The following is a 17,244-nucleotide window of genomic DNA, read 5'->3' as shown; positions in this document are numbered from 1 at the left end:
ACCAGGGTGGGCTGTGTGTACACACGACAGAGAAGGGCAGCAGGCCAGCGTGGGCTGTGTGTACACACGACGGAGCAGGGCAGCAGGCCAGCGTGGGCTGTGTGTACACACGATGGAGCAGGGCAGCAGGCCAGCGTGGGCTGTGTGTACACACGACGGAGCAGGGCAGCAGGCCAGCGTGGGCTGTGTGTACACACGACGGAGAAGGGCAGCAGGCCAACGTGGGCTGTGTGTACATACGACGGAGAAGGGCAGCAAACCAGGGTGGGCTGTGTGTACACACGACGGAGAAGGGCAGCAGGCCAGCGTGGGCTGTGTGTACACACGATGGAGAAGGGCAGCAGGCCAGCGTGGGCTGTGTGTACACACGACGGAGAAGGGCAGCAAACCAGGGTGGGCTGTGTGTACACACGACGGAGAAGGGCAGCAGGCCAGCGTGGGCTGTGTGTGTGCACACACCACGGAGAAGGGCAGGGCAGCAGGCCAGGGTGGGCTGGAGACAAAACAGTGACATAAAAGCTGAGCATATCACATCAACACAATTTGAAAAAGGAGAGTATTCAATAAATAGTACCTAGCAGGTAATTGTTTGACTATTTGGAAAAAATATAAAGGTAATGCTTCTCTTCTTACTCTGCACTAAAACAAACTCCAAATAAAATAAAGAGCTAGTTTAGCAGAGGAAGGAGAACGAAACAAAAGAAGAAAGTAAGAAGAACCATAATAAAACTAAAAGAAAATGTTTAGTCATCTAACATCTTTAGGGAAAAAGATTTTTAAGCACAAAATCAATAGAAGAAATAGATAAAACACTAAAAGATATATATATATATTTGTCAAAAAGATCAAAGACCTCAATTTAAGGTTGGATCCTGTAACAGAAAAATTGATGAAATCTAAATAAAGACTGGAGTTCAATTAATAGTAAGGTACTAATATTAATTTCTTAGTTTTGATTAATGTACTATAGTCCCTAAGATTTAATATTAGGGGAAAGTAAGTGAGAGGTACGTGGTAATTCACTGTATTATCTTTGCAACTTTTCTGTACATCAATAGCTATTCCACAATAAGCCCATTACTAAAAAACAAAATATCAAAGACAAAATTAAAAAGTTTCAAAATGGGGAAAAATGCCTACAGAAATATAATAAAGAGTATCATTAATACACATACGACGAGTTCAAAGTAGACAGGAAAAGTATAAAACCCCTAATAGGTAAATGGGCAAAAAAAAAATTTACAGAAGACATAAAAATCTTTCTGGATAGCAAGTTAGATTTGCATAATGAACGTCAAAAGTATTTATATCCTTTGTTCCAGTAATTCCACTTTTAGCAATTTACTTAAAGCAAGAAATGTTGTCATATACACATAGAATGATATTTTTTGAAGAATCATTCATAAAAGCAAAAAATTGGGAAAAGCAGGTTTGTCCAATAATAAAAAAATAGTTAAATTATACCAGGGACTAATGATGTCATAATGCAGTCATACAAAAATCATTTTCTCAAAGATTTTGTAATATGTTAATCTTTTTTTCTAAATATATATATATATTTTTAAGATTTTTTATTTATTTCTCTCCTCTTCCCCGTGCCCCACCCCCCAGTTGTCTGCTTTCATTTATATTCGCTTCAATGTTTGCTTGCATTCTTGTCAGTGGCACCTGGAATCTGTGTCTCTTTTTGTTGTGTCATCTTGCTGTGTCAGCTCTCTGTGTGTGCGGTGCCACTCCTGGTCAGGCTGCACTTTTTTTGCACTGGGCGGCTCTCCTTACAGGGCGCGCTCCTTGTGCATGGGGGTCCCCTACACGGGGGAAACTCCTGCGTGTGGCACTCCTTGTGCGCATCAGCACTGCGTGTGGGCCAGCTCACCACATGGGTCAGGAGGCCCTGGGTTTGAACCTTGGAACTCCCATGGGGTAGGTGGACGCTCTATCCATTGAGCCAAATCCACTTCCCTGAATGTATTTTATTATTCTTTTCTTTCCTTCCCCTTAACCCTTCCCTGCACCTGCCCCACTGTTTTTGTTGTCTGTGTCCATTTGCTGCGTGATCTTCTGCATCTATTTCTCTTTTTGTCTTCTTGTCTTTCTCCTCTAGGATTCCCTGGGATTCGATCCTGGGGACCTCTGATATGGAGAGAGGTTCCCTGTCAATTGCGCCACCTCAGTTCCTGGTCTCTGCTGCACTTCACCTTGACTCTCCCTTTATCTCTCTTTGTTGCGTCATCATCTTGCTGAGTTTTTATTTCTGGATAATGGAATTATGTGGTTTTAAACAGTTTTCAGTAACTTTAATTTCTTACAGTTACTGTAAGATGTTTACAGTTACAGTAAACATCTATTATCTGTATATTAGAAACTAACAAATAACTAAAAAAGCAGAAGCATAAAAAAAATAACCCTAAAAATAATAACAGACTTCATATGGTTCAGTAATTTACCCACCCTAGGATTTAGTCAATTTCCTGCTATCACAAAATTCAATTTTGTTAAATATCATGCTACTGAAGTAAGAAAAAAAATCTAGCTTTTCTTCTCTGATTTGATACTATACGTTTTAGACAATATGAGTGAGCACAGGCGTAACATTTTTTAAAAAACCGGAATGTAACTCCATTTTCTAAGAGGCAGAGGGCAGGTTTGAGAAGATAAACATGAAACATTTATGTTATGATTTTGAAAGCACTAAGTTACATCTTTGCCTTTTATACCTTATACCTTGACAAGTACCCTCTGAACTCTACCAATATAGCAGATTCAGCTTTCATTAAGGAAGATCTTCAGATCACAGGCATGGAAAAATAAACACAAGTGACGTCAGGGTACGCGGGAAGACAGGACTGGTTTCACTCTTACTGCTTGACTGTACGAACTCTGGATCCAACAGAAGCCCTGGAGAGCGGACATACCATTCAGCAAAGATCTGGGAGAACTCCAGCGAGCTGTTAGCCACGGGGGAGATGAAGTAGAAGGGCGTGCTGGAGAGGCCGGCTGAGTCGATGTACTGGTAGAGGCACTCCAGGAGGTCGTAGATCACTCCGGAAGGGTAGCAGGGCACCAGCACGTTGCCTCCGTTGCGCACCGTCAGCGCTGGGGAAACGGAGCCAGGAGGAAAGCTTGAACAGCACTGAATTCTTTCACTCTCCGCCTTCTCTTCTACAAGCCACACACCCGCCTAACAATCTGCCTTTTGGAAGAGCAGCACTAAGGGGTCCGGACTGATAACCGGCTTATTCCTCATCAACGTGCAGTCCCCACCGGGGCTGGGTTAGAGGTCACCAGCCCCCGGGCGGAGCCGCCGACCCCTCCTCTTAGCTCCTGCTCAGGCTGGCTGGGGTCGCCTCTGCTCAGGGCTGATCGCTGCTGAATGACAGGTAAGGAAACTGGCCAAGCTTCTCCCCATTTCACTCTTTTTAGAAGCATTTTCTTTTACTAATATTTTCTCTCTAAGAAAATCTGCCAAAACTTAAATACTTAAAATAATTCATCAAATAAGGAATTGTAATTTATGGGTTATAATATTAGGAATTATGACAGGCTTTAAAAAAAAAAAGTACCTATTCAAGTTTGTTTTTTGTTTGGTTCCCAAAGCAAAAATTGATACAAGAAGCTTTTGGGCATAGAACTTGACGTCTTTGATGCCTCACACCCTCCCAAGTCCTCGTTTCTGACGAGCAGGCTCACCGGGTCCCTTGAGCACTGGCTGACTTGCTATTACCAGAGTGGGGTACAGTGGAGAAAACGACTGGACAGCCTCAGGGGCCTGGCCCAGCCCTGGCTTGGCCACAAATGACAGGACCTCAGGGAAGTGGCTACAACCTTGCTGGGCCTGTTTCCTCAGCAGTTAAACGAGAGGAATGACCTAGAGCAGGGATTTCCAAGCTTGTGTTTGCCTGAAAACTGCTTGGGAACGTGTTGAAAAGGAAACTTTCCTTCTGGGCCTCCCCTCCCCCACTCCCAGACACTCTGACGCACTAGGTCTGGGGTAGGCCCCCAGATTTGAGTTTTTAATAAGTGGGCTAGTTAATCCAAAGGCAGGTGGCCTGTGGATTCCACTTTGAGAAACAGTGGGTGAGATGTAAGTTCCTTTCAGACCTAAAGTTCTTTGAGATGATTCTAGATTACAAACAAACAAACTCATCGCTGATTTCACTAACCCTTCCCGAGGGAAGAACGTACTCCCTTAGGCCTAATATCAGCAACGAGGAGCACAGTTAAGTGACCTTTCCAAGGACAGTGTCTTCCATGTAAATGCAAGGAGATACAGCGACTTCTTTTCCCTGGAACAGAGCTCCGGGGTGAAGCCCCTGAGTCCACCACCTCCTCTTTAGCAACCAAGCCTGCTTTTCTAAAAGACAGGCGGGGTTTCTGGATTTTATTGGTAATTACATTCACAGAAAAGTAAACTTCTTCCAGCTAGCACACGTCTCTCAATCTAGTCTTCTCTTAAAAGAAGAAAAAATAACACCAACCAAATATTACAAAGGAGAAGGAAACACACCTATTCAGTGTACCACTGTTTTGAATTTGAAATGTAAGTTTTTCTGTGCTATTATTTGCAAAGCAAAGATGTCCTCTCTCCCTTGGACAACTGCCACCCTAAAGCATCGTCACCTCTCTTCCAAATCCCATCAAAAAGCAAGGGATTTAAATCAAAATTCTCCATATAAGTCAAGTGGGAAAATGTTGAACATTTGTTGTATCAATTGCTAAAACTTCTAATTTACTATAACAATCATTCTTACTGCAATTTCAGATTTAAGTTGTTTAAGATTTGCTTTTGTTAATGATAGCAGTCTTTGAAGGCTGGGCAAGAAAGAGTGGGAGTAAATGGGAAAAAAGAAAGCTTAATAGGGGCAGCAGAAAGTGTGAATGTGAAGGCAAGGGGCAAAAATACTATCGGAGCAAGGTATCTACAAGCACACTTAAAACACCCTCCAGGTGGAGGTCTGCGCGGACACGTACCCAGGTTGCTGCAGAACTCCCCGACCATGCCGTCGGGGTTTGCGGTTGGAATCTGGGTGAGCCCTGTCAGAATGAGAACATCGCTGTTTTTGAGAGAAGCTTGGTCCATAGGCTGAAAAAAATAGAGAACTATGCTTAGTAATTTTTTAAAAATTTGCTATCTACAAATAGTAAAGGAAAAAGAAAATACAGACTGCTCTTTCTGGTCTGGCCCATCTTCAAGTCCTCTTACCTCTGCAAATGGAAAGAGGCTGCCCAAGGTGGAGGTGACCACGAGGAGGTGTGGGGGCTTATGGGGTGGGGGGGCTGCTCTGCGTCTCGACTGGGCTGGTGCTTAGATTCACATTCACAGAACTGAACGAAATTTGGAGTCAAAGAGGGTAGGCAATTACTATCAGTCTTCACGGCACAGAAGCCAGGAAGAGCAGTGGATTAGGAATTAGAAACTGTAAATCCAGTTCCATTTCCATGCTTACTGTGTGATCTCAGCCAAGTCCAACAGCTGAGTTTCCTTTAAAATAAGGGTATTTCCTGACATCTTTAAGGCTGATTTCTGTTGCTGTGAACTCTAAAGTCCCATGCTATACTATTATTTGATAGCTAGAAAATTGTTTTAGTTTTTACTTGGCACAATTTGAACTTAATTTTGATTGTTTTCAGAGCATTTAGAAAATACTTTTTTGAAATAAATTGGGACTCAAATTGGAAACAATTCTGCGTGATGGAACTGGACTCAGATGGGATCTCTTTTCACAAGACTTTCATGCTACTTTACTGGAATTGTAGTTGATGCTGGGGTTTAAGATATATCTAGGGGATTTGAATCTCTGGACTGACAATATGATAGCCACGCTCTGAACCTCAACAGACTTCAACTCCTACACTCTGATTTATTGGACTTACCCCATTCAGCTAACATGGAGTTGAAGAATGTCAACCACCACACCATGGAGCCTAGAGTGCCTACAACTGAAAGCAGGAGGATTGCATCCAGTATCCATGTGGAATCTAAGCCCCCTCTTGACATGGAAGTGCAATGGACACAACCAATCCAATGTCCACAGAGAAAATGTGGCATTGGTGTGGGAAAAGTGGCCATGGTGGCTGCTGGGTGTGGGGAATGGGAGGAAGAGATGAGATGTGGAGGTGTTTTCGGGACTTGGAGTTGTCCTGAGTGGTGCTTCATGGACAATTACGGGACACTGTAGATCCCCCCAGGGCCCACTGGATGGAACGTGGGAGAGTATGGGCTATGATGTGGACCATTGACTATGAGGTGCAGCAATGCCCAGAGATGTACTTATCAAATGCAATGGATGTGTCATGATGATGGGAGAGAGTGTTGCTGTGGGGGGAGTGGGGAGTGGGGGTGGTGGGGTTGAATGGGACTTCATATTTTTTGAATGTAATATTTTTAAAAAAATGAATAAAAAAAAAAATTGGAAACAAAAACAAAGGCCCACAGATTATAATATATCTTTTCCTCACTTTCATTTACAAACCTCACTGGAACATTAGAAGAAAAAAGTCAGAAAAACAGTTTACTAAGAAGGCTTATCCCTATTTTCTCTGTCCATCCACATTTCCCAATAAAGAAATAAAATTCCAAATAGCAGCATAGTAAAGTCTTACCATTTAGATTACCTGTGCAAATACGTCTATTTTGATGTACTGTCCTTTAGCATTTTATATAAGCATGGCTATATGTGTTTCATTATAATTTTTTTTAAGATTTATTTATTTATTTCTCTCCCTACCCCGTTGTCTGCTCTCTGTGTCCATTCACTGTGTGTTCTTCTGTGTTTGCTTGTATTCTCATTAGGTGGTTCTGCGAACCGATCCTGGGACCTCCCAGAGTGGGAGAGAAGCGATCATTCTCTTGCGCCACCTCAGCTCCCTGTTCTGCTACGTCTTCTTACTGTCTCTTCTCTGAGTCTCTTGTTGCGTCACCTTGCTGCACCAGTTCTCCACGCTGGCCAGCACTCCTGTGCGGGGTGGCATCCCTGCTCAGGGCGGCGCTCCGGTGTGGGCCAGCACTTTGCATGGGCCAGCTTGCCTTTACCAGGAAGCCCTGGACATCGAACCCTGGACTTCCTATGTGGTAAATGGGAGCCCAAATGCTTGAGCCACATCTCTTTCTCTGTCATTATTTTTAAAATAACACGTGGTCAATGTTACAAGCTGCTTTGAACCCTGAAAAATACTCCTTTTTTTAATATGGCACAGAAAAGTACAGTTGTGAAGATCATAACCATATTTGAACGCTAGTTCCTATTTGCACAGATTCATACTACCACCCAGAAGCCTTTTCTCTGCTTGGGCGGAACTCCTCTTTCTTCCTGTACTTCGACAGCTACACACACGCCCCTGTTTCCACAGAAGGAAGGACAGTGGCTACAGCAGTAGGCATGCTGAGCTGAGGGTGCATGCACCGGCCTGAAGGAAATGGCCACGGAGCCAAGGAAGGGACCGTGCCTTGCTGGGTGGCACATTTAGCTTAAAATGGCAAGAGCTTCCTATGGACCTCATCAGAACAAGCCAGTAACGATCCACAGGGCTGACGGGTGGGGGTGGCTCCAGAGGGCCAGGAACCTCATGAAACAGTGTAAACAATTCTGTGCATGTGAACACTTTCCAGATTTTGAATCAGGCTGTCTTGTGGAACCATGACCTCAACAGGTCAAGAATCACTGATCTGGATGGAAAGAAATCATGAGGAGACAAACTAAGGCTCTGGAAACATTATTTCTCAACCCCAGCCATCACATTGGCTACCTCTGGAAATTAAACATCCATACGCAAACAAAAAAAGGCAGTACTAAAATATGAGTCAGCTGGAACAGCTCCGGCATCAGAGTGAGGTCGTGCCAGAGACCTGCAGTGTTGGCCCTAGACGCGGGGGCGTTTCTCGTGATGCCCAGGACTGCTGTAAAGCAGGCTTCGCGGGCCCTCAGCGACGCTCCAGACCAGACCAACAGCACTCCCACGACCTCCGCTTCGCCATCACGGGGACAGTGGACAGACTGCTGGTGTCAGTGACGACGCAGGGAGTGTGTCAAGCAGGAGCCATTTGTTTGAACACACAAAAAGAATAATCCACCTTGTCCAAGAATCAGTAAATACCTTACGAAACTGACAACCACAATCAAGCTTAGAACAAAATTCTGAAAAATCCTGAGCCCGAGAATGCTGTGGCCTCTGTGCTGCTTCTCTAATGGTTAACTTTTATTGAATACTTTCCAAAGGGCATAAGAAATAGAAGACCCAGTCTCTAGGCCCCAGAAGCTTGGAATCTAATTGAATAGAAAGCATTATGTGCACAGTAAAAAAGAGGGCAAAAAAAAGTCACAGAAAATATGATGCAAATTTTAAGAATTCACAGATGAGAAGAGGAATGCAGGCGAGAGAGCTGCATGTGGTCAGGCGAGGTAAAAGACACATGGCATGTGAAGTCTGGGTCAGGTCTTCCTTCTTTCTTTGGCTGAAGACCTTAAGACTCAGTTTAAGACAGCCCAGGTATCACAGCCTGCAGAAAGTCTCGATGACAAACGATCGCCCCACCCCCCAGAACACACCAAATGCCCCTAGGACTCGGGTCCCACGGACCCCGCACTTTCCACACTGGACTCCCATGGAGCCGTGGCTGCCTCCTCATTTGCTGTCTCCTCTCCCTGCAGGGGACTACTGGGCTCACGGAGAGCAATGCCTTGTACCCCACTGCCCAGCAAAATGTCTCTTTACCAATGATCATTTTTAAGTACATACTTGTGTGAGGAGAATCATGGCCGGGAAACACAAGGTACTCTTCAGTGGGAAGCTGCACTCTGAAGTCAGGAAGGTGGGAACAGTCATGTCAAGTATGGGAGGAGCCGGGGGGTGGTGGAGAAGGAAGGGGTAATCTGTAGACTCCAAAAGAGTTCATTTGGCTGGAATGGAGAGTCTATTTGGGGGCTGAGAAAAGAGATGAGTAAAAAGAAACGAAGTATAATTGATAAAGGAACAAAAGGGCCAGACTGAGAGGGTCTAAAAGCAGAGGGTGGCATTTTGGTAAGAATAATTATAAAAGATATCTGAAAGAGGGGGTGAGATTAGATGGAGGCTCTGTTCTGAGAGCATCTTGAAGACTGCCATAGAAGCCCCGCCATAAAGGAAGAAAAATAATTTCATGGCAGTTGAGATAGAAGTGGATCTATAAAACTGTGGAAAACACTATCAACAGACCTTTGGGAATGGACTGGAAAGCAAAAGCAAGGCTTTAGGATGACTCCACATTTTGAAGACATAGTCAAACAAATTTGAAAGACGCAATGATTTAAAAGAATAAGGAGGGAAGCGGCTGTGGCTCAATCAGTTGGGCTCCCGTCTACCAAATGGGAGGCCCTGAGTTCACGTCCTGGGGCCTCCTTGTGAAGGCAGGCTCGCCCTCACGCCATGGGAAGCCACCCTGCCCACAAGCGCCATGGAGTGCTGCCAGCCAGCAAGCGTCGCAGAGAGTGACTCAGCAAGGTGATGCAACAAAAAAGGAAGACAAGTAAAAACACAGAAGCGTGCACAGTGAATGGACACAGAGAGCGGATAACAAGCAAGCTGCAAGGGTGGGGGGATAAATAAAAAATAAATAAATACAGACACATAGAAGAATGGACAGCAAATGGACAGAGAGATCAGATAGCAAGCAAGCCACAAGGGGGGGGGGAGTCAATAATAAAAAAAAAAAAGAATAAGGAGGCAATAATAAGTCAAGTTTAACAAGGTCCAAGTATTTTGGGGTAGCTAAAAGGATTTATTCTGAATATAAAAGATGAAATAATGGAGTATGATGCCCATGTTCATTTGCCAGGTGCCTTCATAAAAGTAGTTGATAGAAATGTCAGTTTGTATAGCAGGAAAAAAAAAAATAGCAAGTAGAGGATTAAGGCTTGAGGGAAACCAAAGATAGGTGGGAAGAGGAGTAAATAAAAGAGAAGTACCTAATGCAGCACACGGTTTTCTCACAAGTAAAAACGATGAAGTTGGTAAAGATAACTTCATGATACTTTCACCCTATAAAATGGCAAACGATCAAATAAAGTAATGAGGAAAACCAAAGAAAGACTTCCTCAGAAGCCTAGTCTAAAAAGAATTTCAACAAGTTTTATCAATAATAGTAAGTACAGCTGTATTTTGTTAAGCTTTCCATAATAGAACCATATGATGGAATATTAGGCAGATGTGATGCATCCTGTGGTAAAATATTAAATGCCTAAAGGAAAGTTCATTAGAAAGAGCAGAAAAAGACCACAAATGTTATTTTTTAAAGTTAGGTTTATTATAATTTCAATTTTTTTTCTGTGGTTTTTTTTTTTCCAAATTATTTAATAAGCATGAATTTTCTCAGAAATATAATTAGATAAATATCATTTCAAAATAAAACAAAAACTCCATTATGGTTCCTGATAAGACAGCAAATTAACACAAGCTGCTTGCTCTCCCAGAATCTAAACTGAGAGATAGCACAGAAATAAAGGCAACGACAAATCTGAGAAATTAAATAAAGACTGGCATAAATTCCTGGGCAAACAGTGGATTCTGGGCTGAGCACTGTGGGGAGAGCAGAGGTTGGGAAAGAACTCTTGGTCTTTTTCTCTCTTCCATACTACCCCTGGCAGATTGTGGCCTGCTCCAACACACTGTGAGGAGAAACTATCCAAGGAAGAAAAGAGCACAGCAGGGGACGGCCGTTCACAGAAGGTAAAGGCAGAACTACTAGCCCTTGCTTGTTCCCTCTCATAACAAGGTCTAAGTGGTAACAAGTCAGAAAGACAAAATCTGAGGAAAAAGCAGAATCTGGAGCACAGGTACAAGAAGATTTCTCTAAGGGCCAAGTAAGAAGAGTGCACAGGGAAATAAAACCCACAAGGGATGTAGCATCTATTAAAATCAATAAGCTAAAATGTATTCCACATGGAAAATTAATGAACCACAAAGAATAGTACATATTCATAAAATATTTCCACATGAAAACTTCCAAATATTAGCGGGGGATAAAAATGAGTAGCTAAAATGAGTAACAATTGGAAATATTGTGTATAAAAATATAACAGTTGAAATAAAAATTCAATACATAAATTGAAGAGTAGTATGGATATAGCAAAGAATGAGTTGGAAGACCAAGTCAAGGAATTTTTTCAGAGGGTTTGGAGAAGAGTACAGAGATGGGAAACATAAAAGAAAAGTTAAGAAACGTGGAAGACAGAAATGCCAACATCTGTAAAGTATATTCTATAAGAAAAAAATCAACTAAAAGGAAAAAAAATAAAGCCCCATCCAGATCAAGATGGCGGAGTGAGAAGCTTCAAGGCGCCATTCCACCCCCACCCTCCCAGAGGCTTTGAACAACCAAATACATCTTCCCAAACTTCCAGGATATAGTTAAAGGACCGCAGTAACTGGGTGAGCACAAAATCAAGAAAAAGGCGACCTAGTGGAGGAGCTCACTGCTCTTTGCTGGCCCTGCCTGCCCCTCCCTGGCTCGGTGCAGAGCTGGCGTGCTCCCAGGTGGCTCTGGATGGCGCAGGGCCTGGGGACACACTGGGGACACGGATGTCAGGCACACGCTCTCTGGTGCCAGCCTGTGGGACTGAAGCAGGACAGGAGCTGGCAGGACTCTCCTAGAGGCTGTGCGAGATCAGTCAGGTCTTGGCCTGGGGCAGGGACTGCCGTGGTAGGGTGCACAGCGCAGTGACTAGGGCCGTGAGGAAACTGCCCCGGGAAGAGGAGACATTCGCATCTGCGGGAGAATTCCTAGGGCCACTTGAGCATGTCCAAGACAAGACGTGTGCACAGGAAGGGTCAGGGCGGCCCCTGCTTGGGCCTTGAGCTGGACATTAAACTCATTAAATTAATAAACTCTGAAGGAGACACTTGCTCAGGCTAATCTGCTAAGAGTGGGAAAGGTGTCTTCTTTTCTTTTCTGTTTTTTTGTTAGCTCCTGGTAGTCAAGAAAAGCTAAGGAACAAACATCTCAGGATGTAAATTCCACCAATAACACATTAAAATACCAAAATATGTAGGTTTCACCAAAAGGTTACACAACATACAAAGAAAGAGGAAGTGATGGTCCAGGCAAAGGAGAAGATTAAAGCTTTAGAAACCATTGATGAGGATCAGACCTGGGATATACAAGACAGAGACTTTAAAGGAAATCAGGGAAATGAAGGATGAACACAAACAATATCATTAGTGAGGTGGCAATTAGGCTGAAGACCACAGTAACAAAATCAGAATTGCATAGAGGGGTTCAATAGCACATTGAGTTGGCAGAAGAATCAATGAACTTGAAGATAACACAACTGAAATCACCCATGTGAGGAGTAGAAAGAAGAAATAATGAAGAAAAGTGAACAGAGCCTGAGGAACCAGCGGGACGTCAAGTAGACAAATATATGCATTGTAGGAATCCCAGAAGGAGGAGAAAGTGAAAGGGGCAGAAGGAGTCAAAGAAATAATGGCTGAAATTTTCCCAAATTTAATGAAAGACATGAATATACACATCCAAGACCCTCAACAAACTCCAAACAGGATAAACTCAAAGAGATCCACACTGTGGCACACTATAATCAAAATGCTGAATGCCAGGACTTCTGGGGGGGTAGCTCCAGGACTCTGACCTTTCACCAAAACAACTATTAAATAGACAACTATCTGAAACAACTATTATGAAACTTCAGAGGCCAAAAGAAGACTGTACAGCATCCAAGGAAGAGTGGAAGAGTCTGACAAATTATGGCAAAGAACTGTAAACTGCCCTCTCTGCGTGGACCTTCCAGCATCCACCCCCCACCTCGTGGGAGGCCACTGCCGGGCGCAGTCCCTGGCTAGCTGCTGGAGACAGGAAGGGCGTAAAAGTCCTCTTCTTCAAGAGTGTGTGAAGCCAGTCCATGATCACAGATCTGGGTGAGCCAATGCGAATTGCTGTGTCCTGGCTCTCAGGGCTCGCCCTGGACAGCGGCAGCCGCGCTTTAAGCCCTGCCCCAGCAGCAGCCGCAGCTTCAACCCTCTGGACAGAGGCGGCGGTGCTGGGGATTTGGAGATGCAGAGCTTTCTCGGGATGCGGGGGGCAGCTGGCTGCAGGGCTGCATCTGCTGGGGAAGCCGGGAAAACTCAGCGATGCGGCGCTGTGCAGAGCCTCTGGTGCTCTTCCTGGCCCCCTCCCCAGGGCACTGTAAGCCGGTCGGTGCCTCCCTTCAAGGGTCCCTGGCCCTGTTTAGGCTGGGAAGGACTGACCTGGGTAGTCCTCTCCAGGGTGGCCTCCTACCAGATTGTTTCCTCCAGACAAGAACAGCACGAGGCAACAAAAGGAGGACAGTCTGGGACAAAGGCCTGAAGGCTTCAAATACCTGAGAGAGGGAGGTCTGTCTCCTGGGAAAAGAGAGGGATGAAACAAATTCCTATAAACAGAGGAACTCCGAAACAACTAAGAAGCAGAAGTCCAGGACAAGACAGAGAAAACCCAGCACATAGCATACGGCAACACAATGAATGAACAATATGAGAGTCTAAGTAAAGAGACGGAAATTTTAAAAAGGAACCAAACTAAACTTACTGGAGTTGAAGACCACAAATGAAATAAGAAATACCCAGGAGGGTTTCAAAAGCAGACTGGAGATGGCAAAGAAAGAACCACTGAACTTGAAGATAAGACACTTGAAATGAGTCAGGCTGAGGAGAAAGAAAAAAGAAATACTAAAAGTCAAAAAAGCCTAAGACAGTGATTGGACACTATTAAGCGCACCAATATATGCATTACTGGAGACCCAGAAGGAGAAGAAAGGGGCAGAAGAAATAGTTGAAGAAATAATGGCAGAGAACTTCCCAAATAGAGCAAGATGTGAATATGTACATACAAGAAGCTCAGAGAACACCAAAAATGCAAAAACATGAAAAAAACATACCACATCATATACTGATTACACTATCACATGCAAAGGACAAGGAGAGATTTCTGAAAGCTTAGGAGAAAAGCAACGTGTTTTATACAAGGCAGTCCCAATTAGATTGCCAATTTCTCTTTAGAAACCATGGAGGCAAAAAGCAGTGGGTTGAAATACTTAAAGTGATGAAGGAAGACAATTACCAGTCAAAAATTTTCTATCTGGAGAGACTCTCTTTCAAAAATGAGGGAGAGGGGAGCAGATGTGGCTCAAGTGGCTGAGTGCCTGCCTCCCACATGGGAGGTCCTGGGTTCAGTCTGCAGTGCTTCCTGAAGAAACAAAAACAATCAACAAGCAAAACAAATGAAAAAACCCACTCAGGGGAGCTGATGTGGCTCAGTGGCTGAGTGCCAGCTTCTCACACACGAGGTCCAGGGTTCAGTCCCCGGGCCTCCAGTACCGAAAAAAAAAGAGGAAAGATCAAGACATTCTTGCATAAACCAAAGCTGAGGGGGTTCATCACTAGAACTGCCCTGTGAGCAATGCCAAAGGGAGCTCTTCACATGGGGCACTTTTGGGACACTGGAATTGTTCTGCATGATATTGCAATGATAGATACAGGCAATTATACATTTTGTCAAAAACTATAAAATTGTTATGGTACAAAGTGTAAACCATAATGTAAACTATAGACCATGGTTCAGTATGTGTTCATCAATTGTAACAAATGTACCACACCAATGAAAGATGTTATTAACAGAGGAAAATGTTAGAGGGGGAGAAGGTGGGGTACATGGGAATGCCTTATATTTTTGATGTAATTTTTCTGTAATCTAAAACTTTAAAAATAAAGATTGAAAAAAAAAAGGGAGGTCTTCAGACTGAAAGAAAAGAACACTAGACAGTGGTCCAAAGCAGCATAAATAAATAAAGATAACCAGTGGGTAATCTGTGGCAAAGATAACCAGTGGGCAGTTATAAGTACCAGTATTAGTGAATTATTTTGTTTGGTGCTGAAATGCAAATGCACCAGAAATAATGACACATTTATGATTTTGCACAAACAATGTACAAAGATGTAAGTGTTAATGAGTATAAAAAATGGTGGGGGGACAGAGGGGTACAGGAAAAGTATATGTGCATGCTACTGAAATTAAGTTGGTATCAAACCACATATGATTTTTATATATTTAGGATTTAAAATTTTAACCGCATGGTAATCACACGAAAAATAGATGAAAAATATATCCATACAGAAAAGAGAAGGCATTAAATATGGTACAAAACAAAAAACAAATAAATGTAAAAGTAGGCTTTAGTGGAAGTGAAGGACAAAAAAAGATATAAGACTTAAAAAGGCTAAATGGCAGATGAAAGACCTGTATCATCAATAGCGACTTTAAGTGTAAATGGATTAAACTCTCCAGTCAAAAGGCAGAGACTGGCAGAATGGATAAAAAAGCATGGCTCAATTATACCCTGTCTGTAAGAGACTAACCTTAAAGTCAGGGATATAAGTAAACTGATGACAAAAGGACTGAATAAAATATACCATGCAATAGTATTCAAAAGAGACCTGGGATGGCCGTACTAATATTGGATAAAACAGCCTTTAAGTCAAAAACAGTTAGGAGAACAAAGATGGCCATTATATACTGAGACAATTCAACAGGAAGATGTAAACAATTATAAATATATATGCACCTAACAGCAGAGCCCCAAAATATATGAAGCAAATACTGACAGATCTGAACGGAGACATGGACAGTTCTACATTAATAGTAGGAGACTTTAATATACCACTCTCAATAATGGATAGAGCATCTAGTCAGACCAGTAAGAAGTACTGGATTTGAATGATATACTAAGTCAACTAGATCTAACAGACATATATTGGACACTGCATCCAATGAAAACAGAACACACATTCTTCTTGAGTGCATATGGATCATTCTCCAGGATAGATCATACTTTGGGTTACCAAGTAAGTCTTAATAAATTCAAAAATCATAAAATGTATATTCTCCAACCACAACTGAATGAAGCTAGAAATCAGTAATGGAGGGGAAAAAGGAAAATTCACAAATATGTGGAAATTAAACAACAAACTCTTAACCAATGGGTTAAAGAGGAAATCACAAGAGAAATTAGGAAATATCTCGAGGCAAATGAAAATGAAAACTCAAACATAGCAAAACTTGTGGGAGGCAAGGAAGGCAATGCTGAGGGAAATTTATAGCTCTAAATGCTTATATTAAAAAAGAATAAAGATTTCAAATCAGAGACCTAACCTGAAAATTGGAAGAACTGGAAAGAAGAGCAAACTAAACCCAAAAGGAGCAGAAGAAAGGAAATAACAGATTAGAGTGGAGATAAAGGAAATAGAAAACAACAACAAAAATTAATAGAATAACAAAACTAAAAGTTGGTTCTTTGAAAATATCAATGAAATTGACAAACTTTTAGCCAGACTGACAAAAAAAAAAAAAAAAGAGAGAAGATAAAAATAATGAAAAACAGGGTTATTCTGACCCTGCTGAAATAAAAAGGACTATAAGAAAATACAGTGAACAACTATGTCAATAAATTAGATAACCTAGATGAAATGGACAAATTCTTAGAAACACACAAACTACCTACATTGACTCAACAATAGAAGAAATAGAAGATTTCAACAAAGCAATTACTAGCAAAGAGTTTCAATCAGTCATCAAAAACCTCCCAACAAAGAAAAGTCCAGGACCAGATGATTTCACAGGGGGAATTCTACCAAACATTCCGAGAAGACTTAACCCTAATTTTGCTCAAACCCTTCCAAAAATTTGAAGAGGAGGGAACACTCCCTAACTCATTCCATAAGGACAACATCACCCTGTTCCAAAGCTGGATAAAGATACCACAAGAAAACTATCGTCTAATATCTCTTAAGAATATAGAGGCAAAAATCCTCAATAAAATTCTTACAAACTGAATTCAACAGCATATTAAAAGAATTTTACAAGCTGATCAAGGGGGATTTATCCCTGGTATGCAAGATTGGTTCAAAATAAGAAATTCAATTAATGTAAAACACACTTACAGAATGAAGGAAAGAAAAAACACATGACCATCTCAATCGATGCAGAAAAGGCATTTGACAAAATATGGCAGCATTTTTTGATAATAACAGAACAATAAGAGTCAAAGGAAACTTCTTCAGCAGGATAATGGGCATATATGAAAAACCCACAGCTAGCATCCTACTCAACGATGAAAGACCGAAAGTTTTCCCTCCAAGATCAGAAACAAGACAAGGATACCCAATGTCACCACTGTTATTCACATTGTACTGGAAGTTCTTTCCAGAGCAAACTGGGTAAGA

The 17,244-nt window shown here is 42.3% G+C and overlaps 1 protein-coding gene across 1 annotated transcript in view; it reads right to left on the bottom strand.

Moving 5' to 3' along the window:
- The window catches only part of INTS9 (integrator complex subunit 9), a 118,582-nt gene that overhangs the window by 27,956 nt on the left and 73,382 nt on the right, over window positions 1–17,244 (bottom strand). The window contains exons 9-10 of the mRNA XM_004476091.4: window positions 4,972–5,083; window positions 2,916–3,096 (exon numbers count right to left, since the gene is read on the bottom strand). Coding sequence (XP_004476148.1) covers window positions 2,916–3,096; window positions 4,972–5,083 — 293 coding nt within the window. The remainder of the gene's footprint in view (window positions 1–2,915; window positions 3,097–4,971; window positions 5,084–17,244) is intronic.

The sequence above is a fragment of the Dasypus novemcinctus genome, chromosome 25 (assembly GCF_030445035.2).
Source record: "Dasypus novemcinctus isolate mDasNov1 chromosome 25, mDasNov1.1.hap2, whole genome shotgun sequence".
NCBI lineage: Eukaryota > Metazoa > Chordata > Mammalia > Cingulata > Dasypodidae > Dasypus > Dasypus novemcinctus.
Note: the sequence above shows the minus strand (reverse complement) of the source record. Positions and strands in the feature narration are given on the sequence as shown.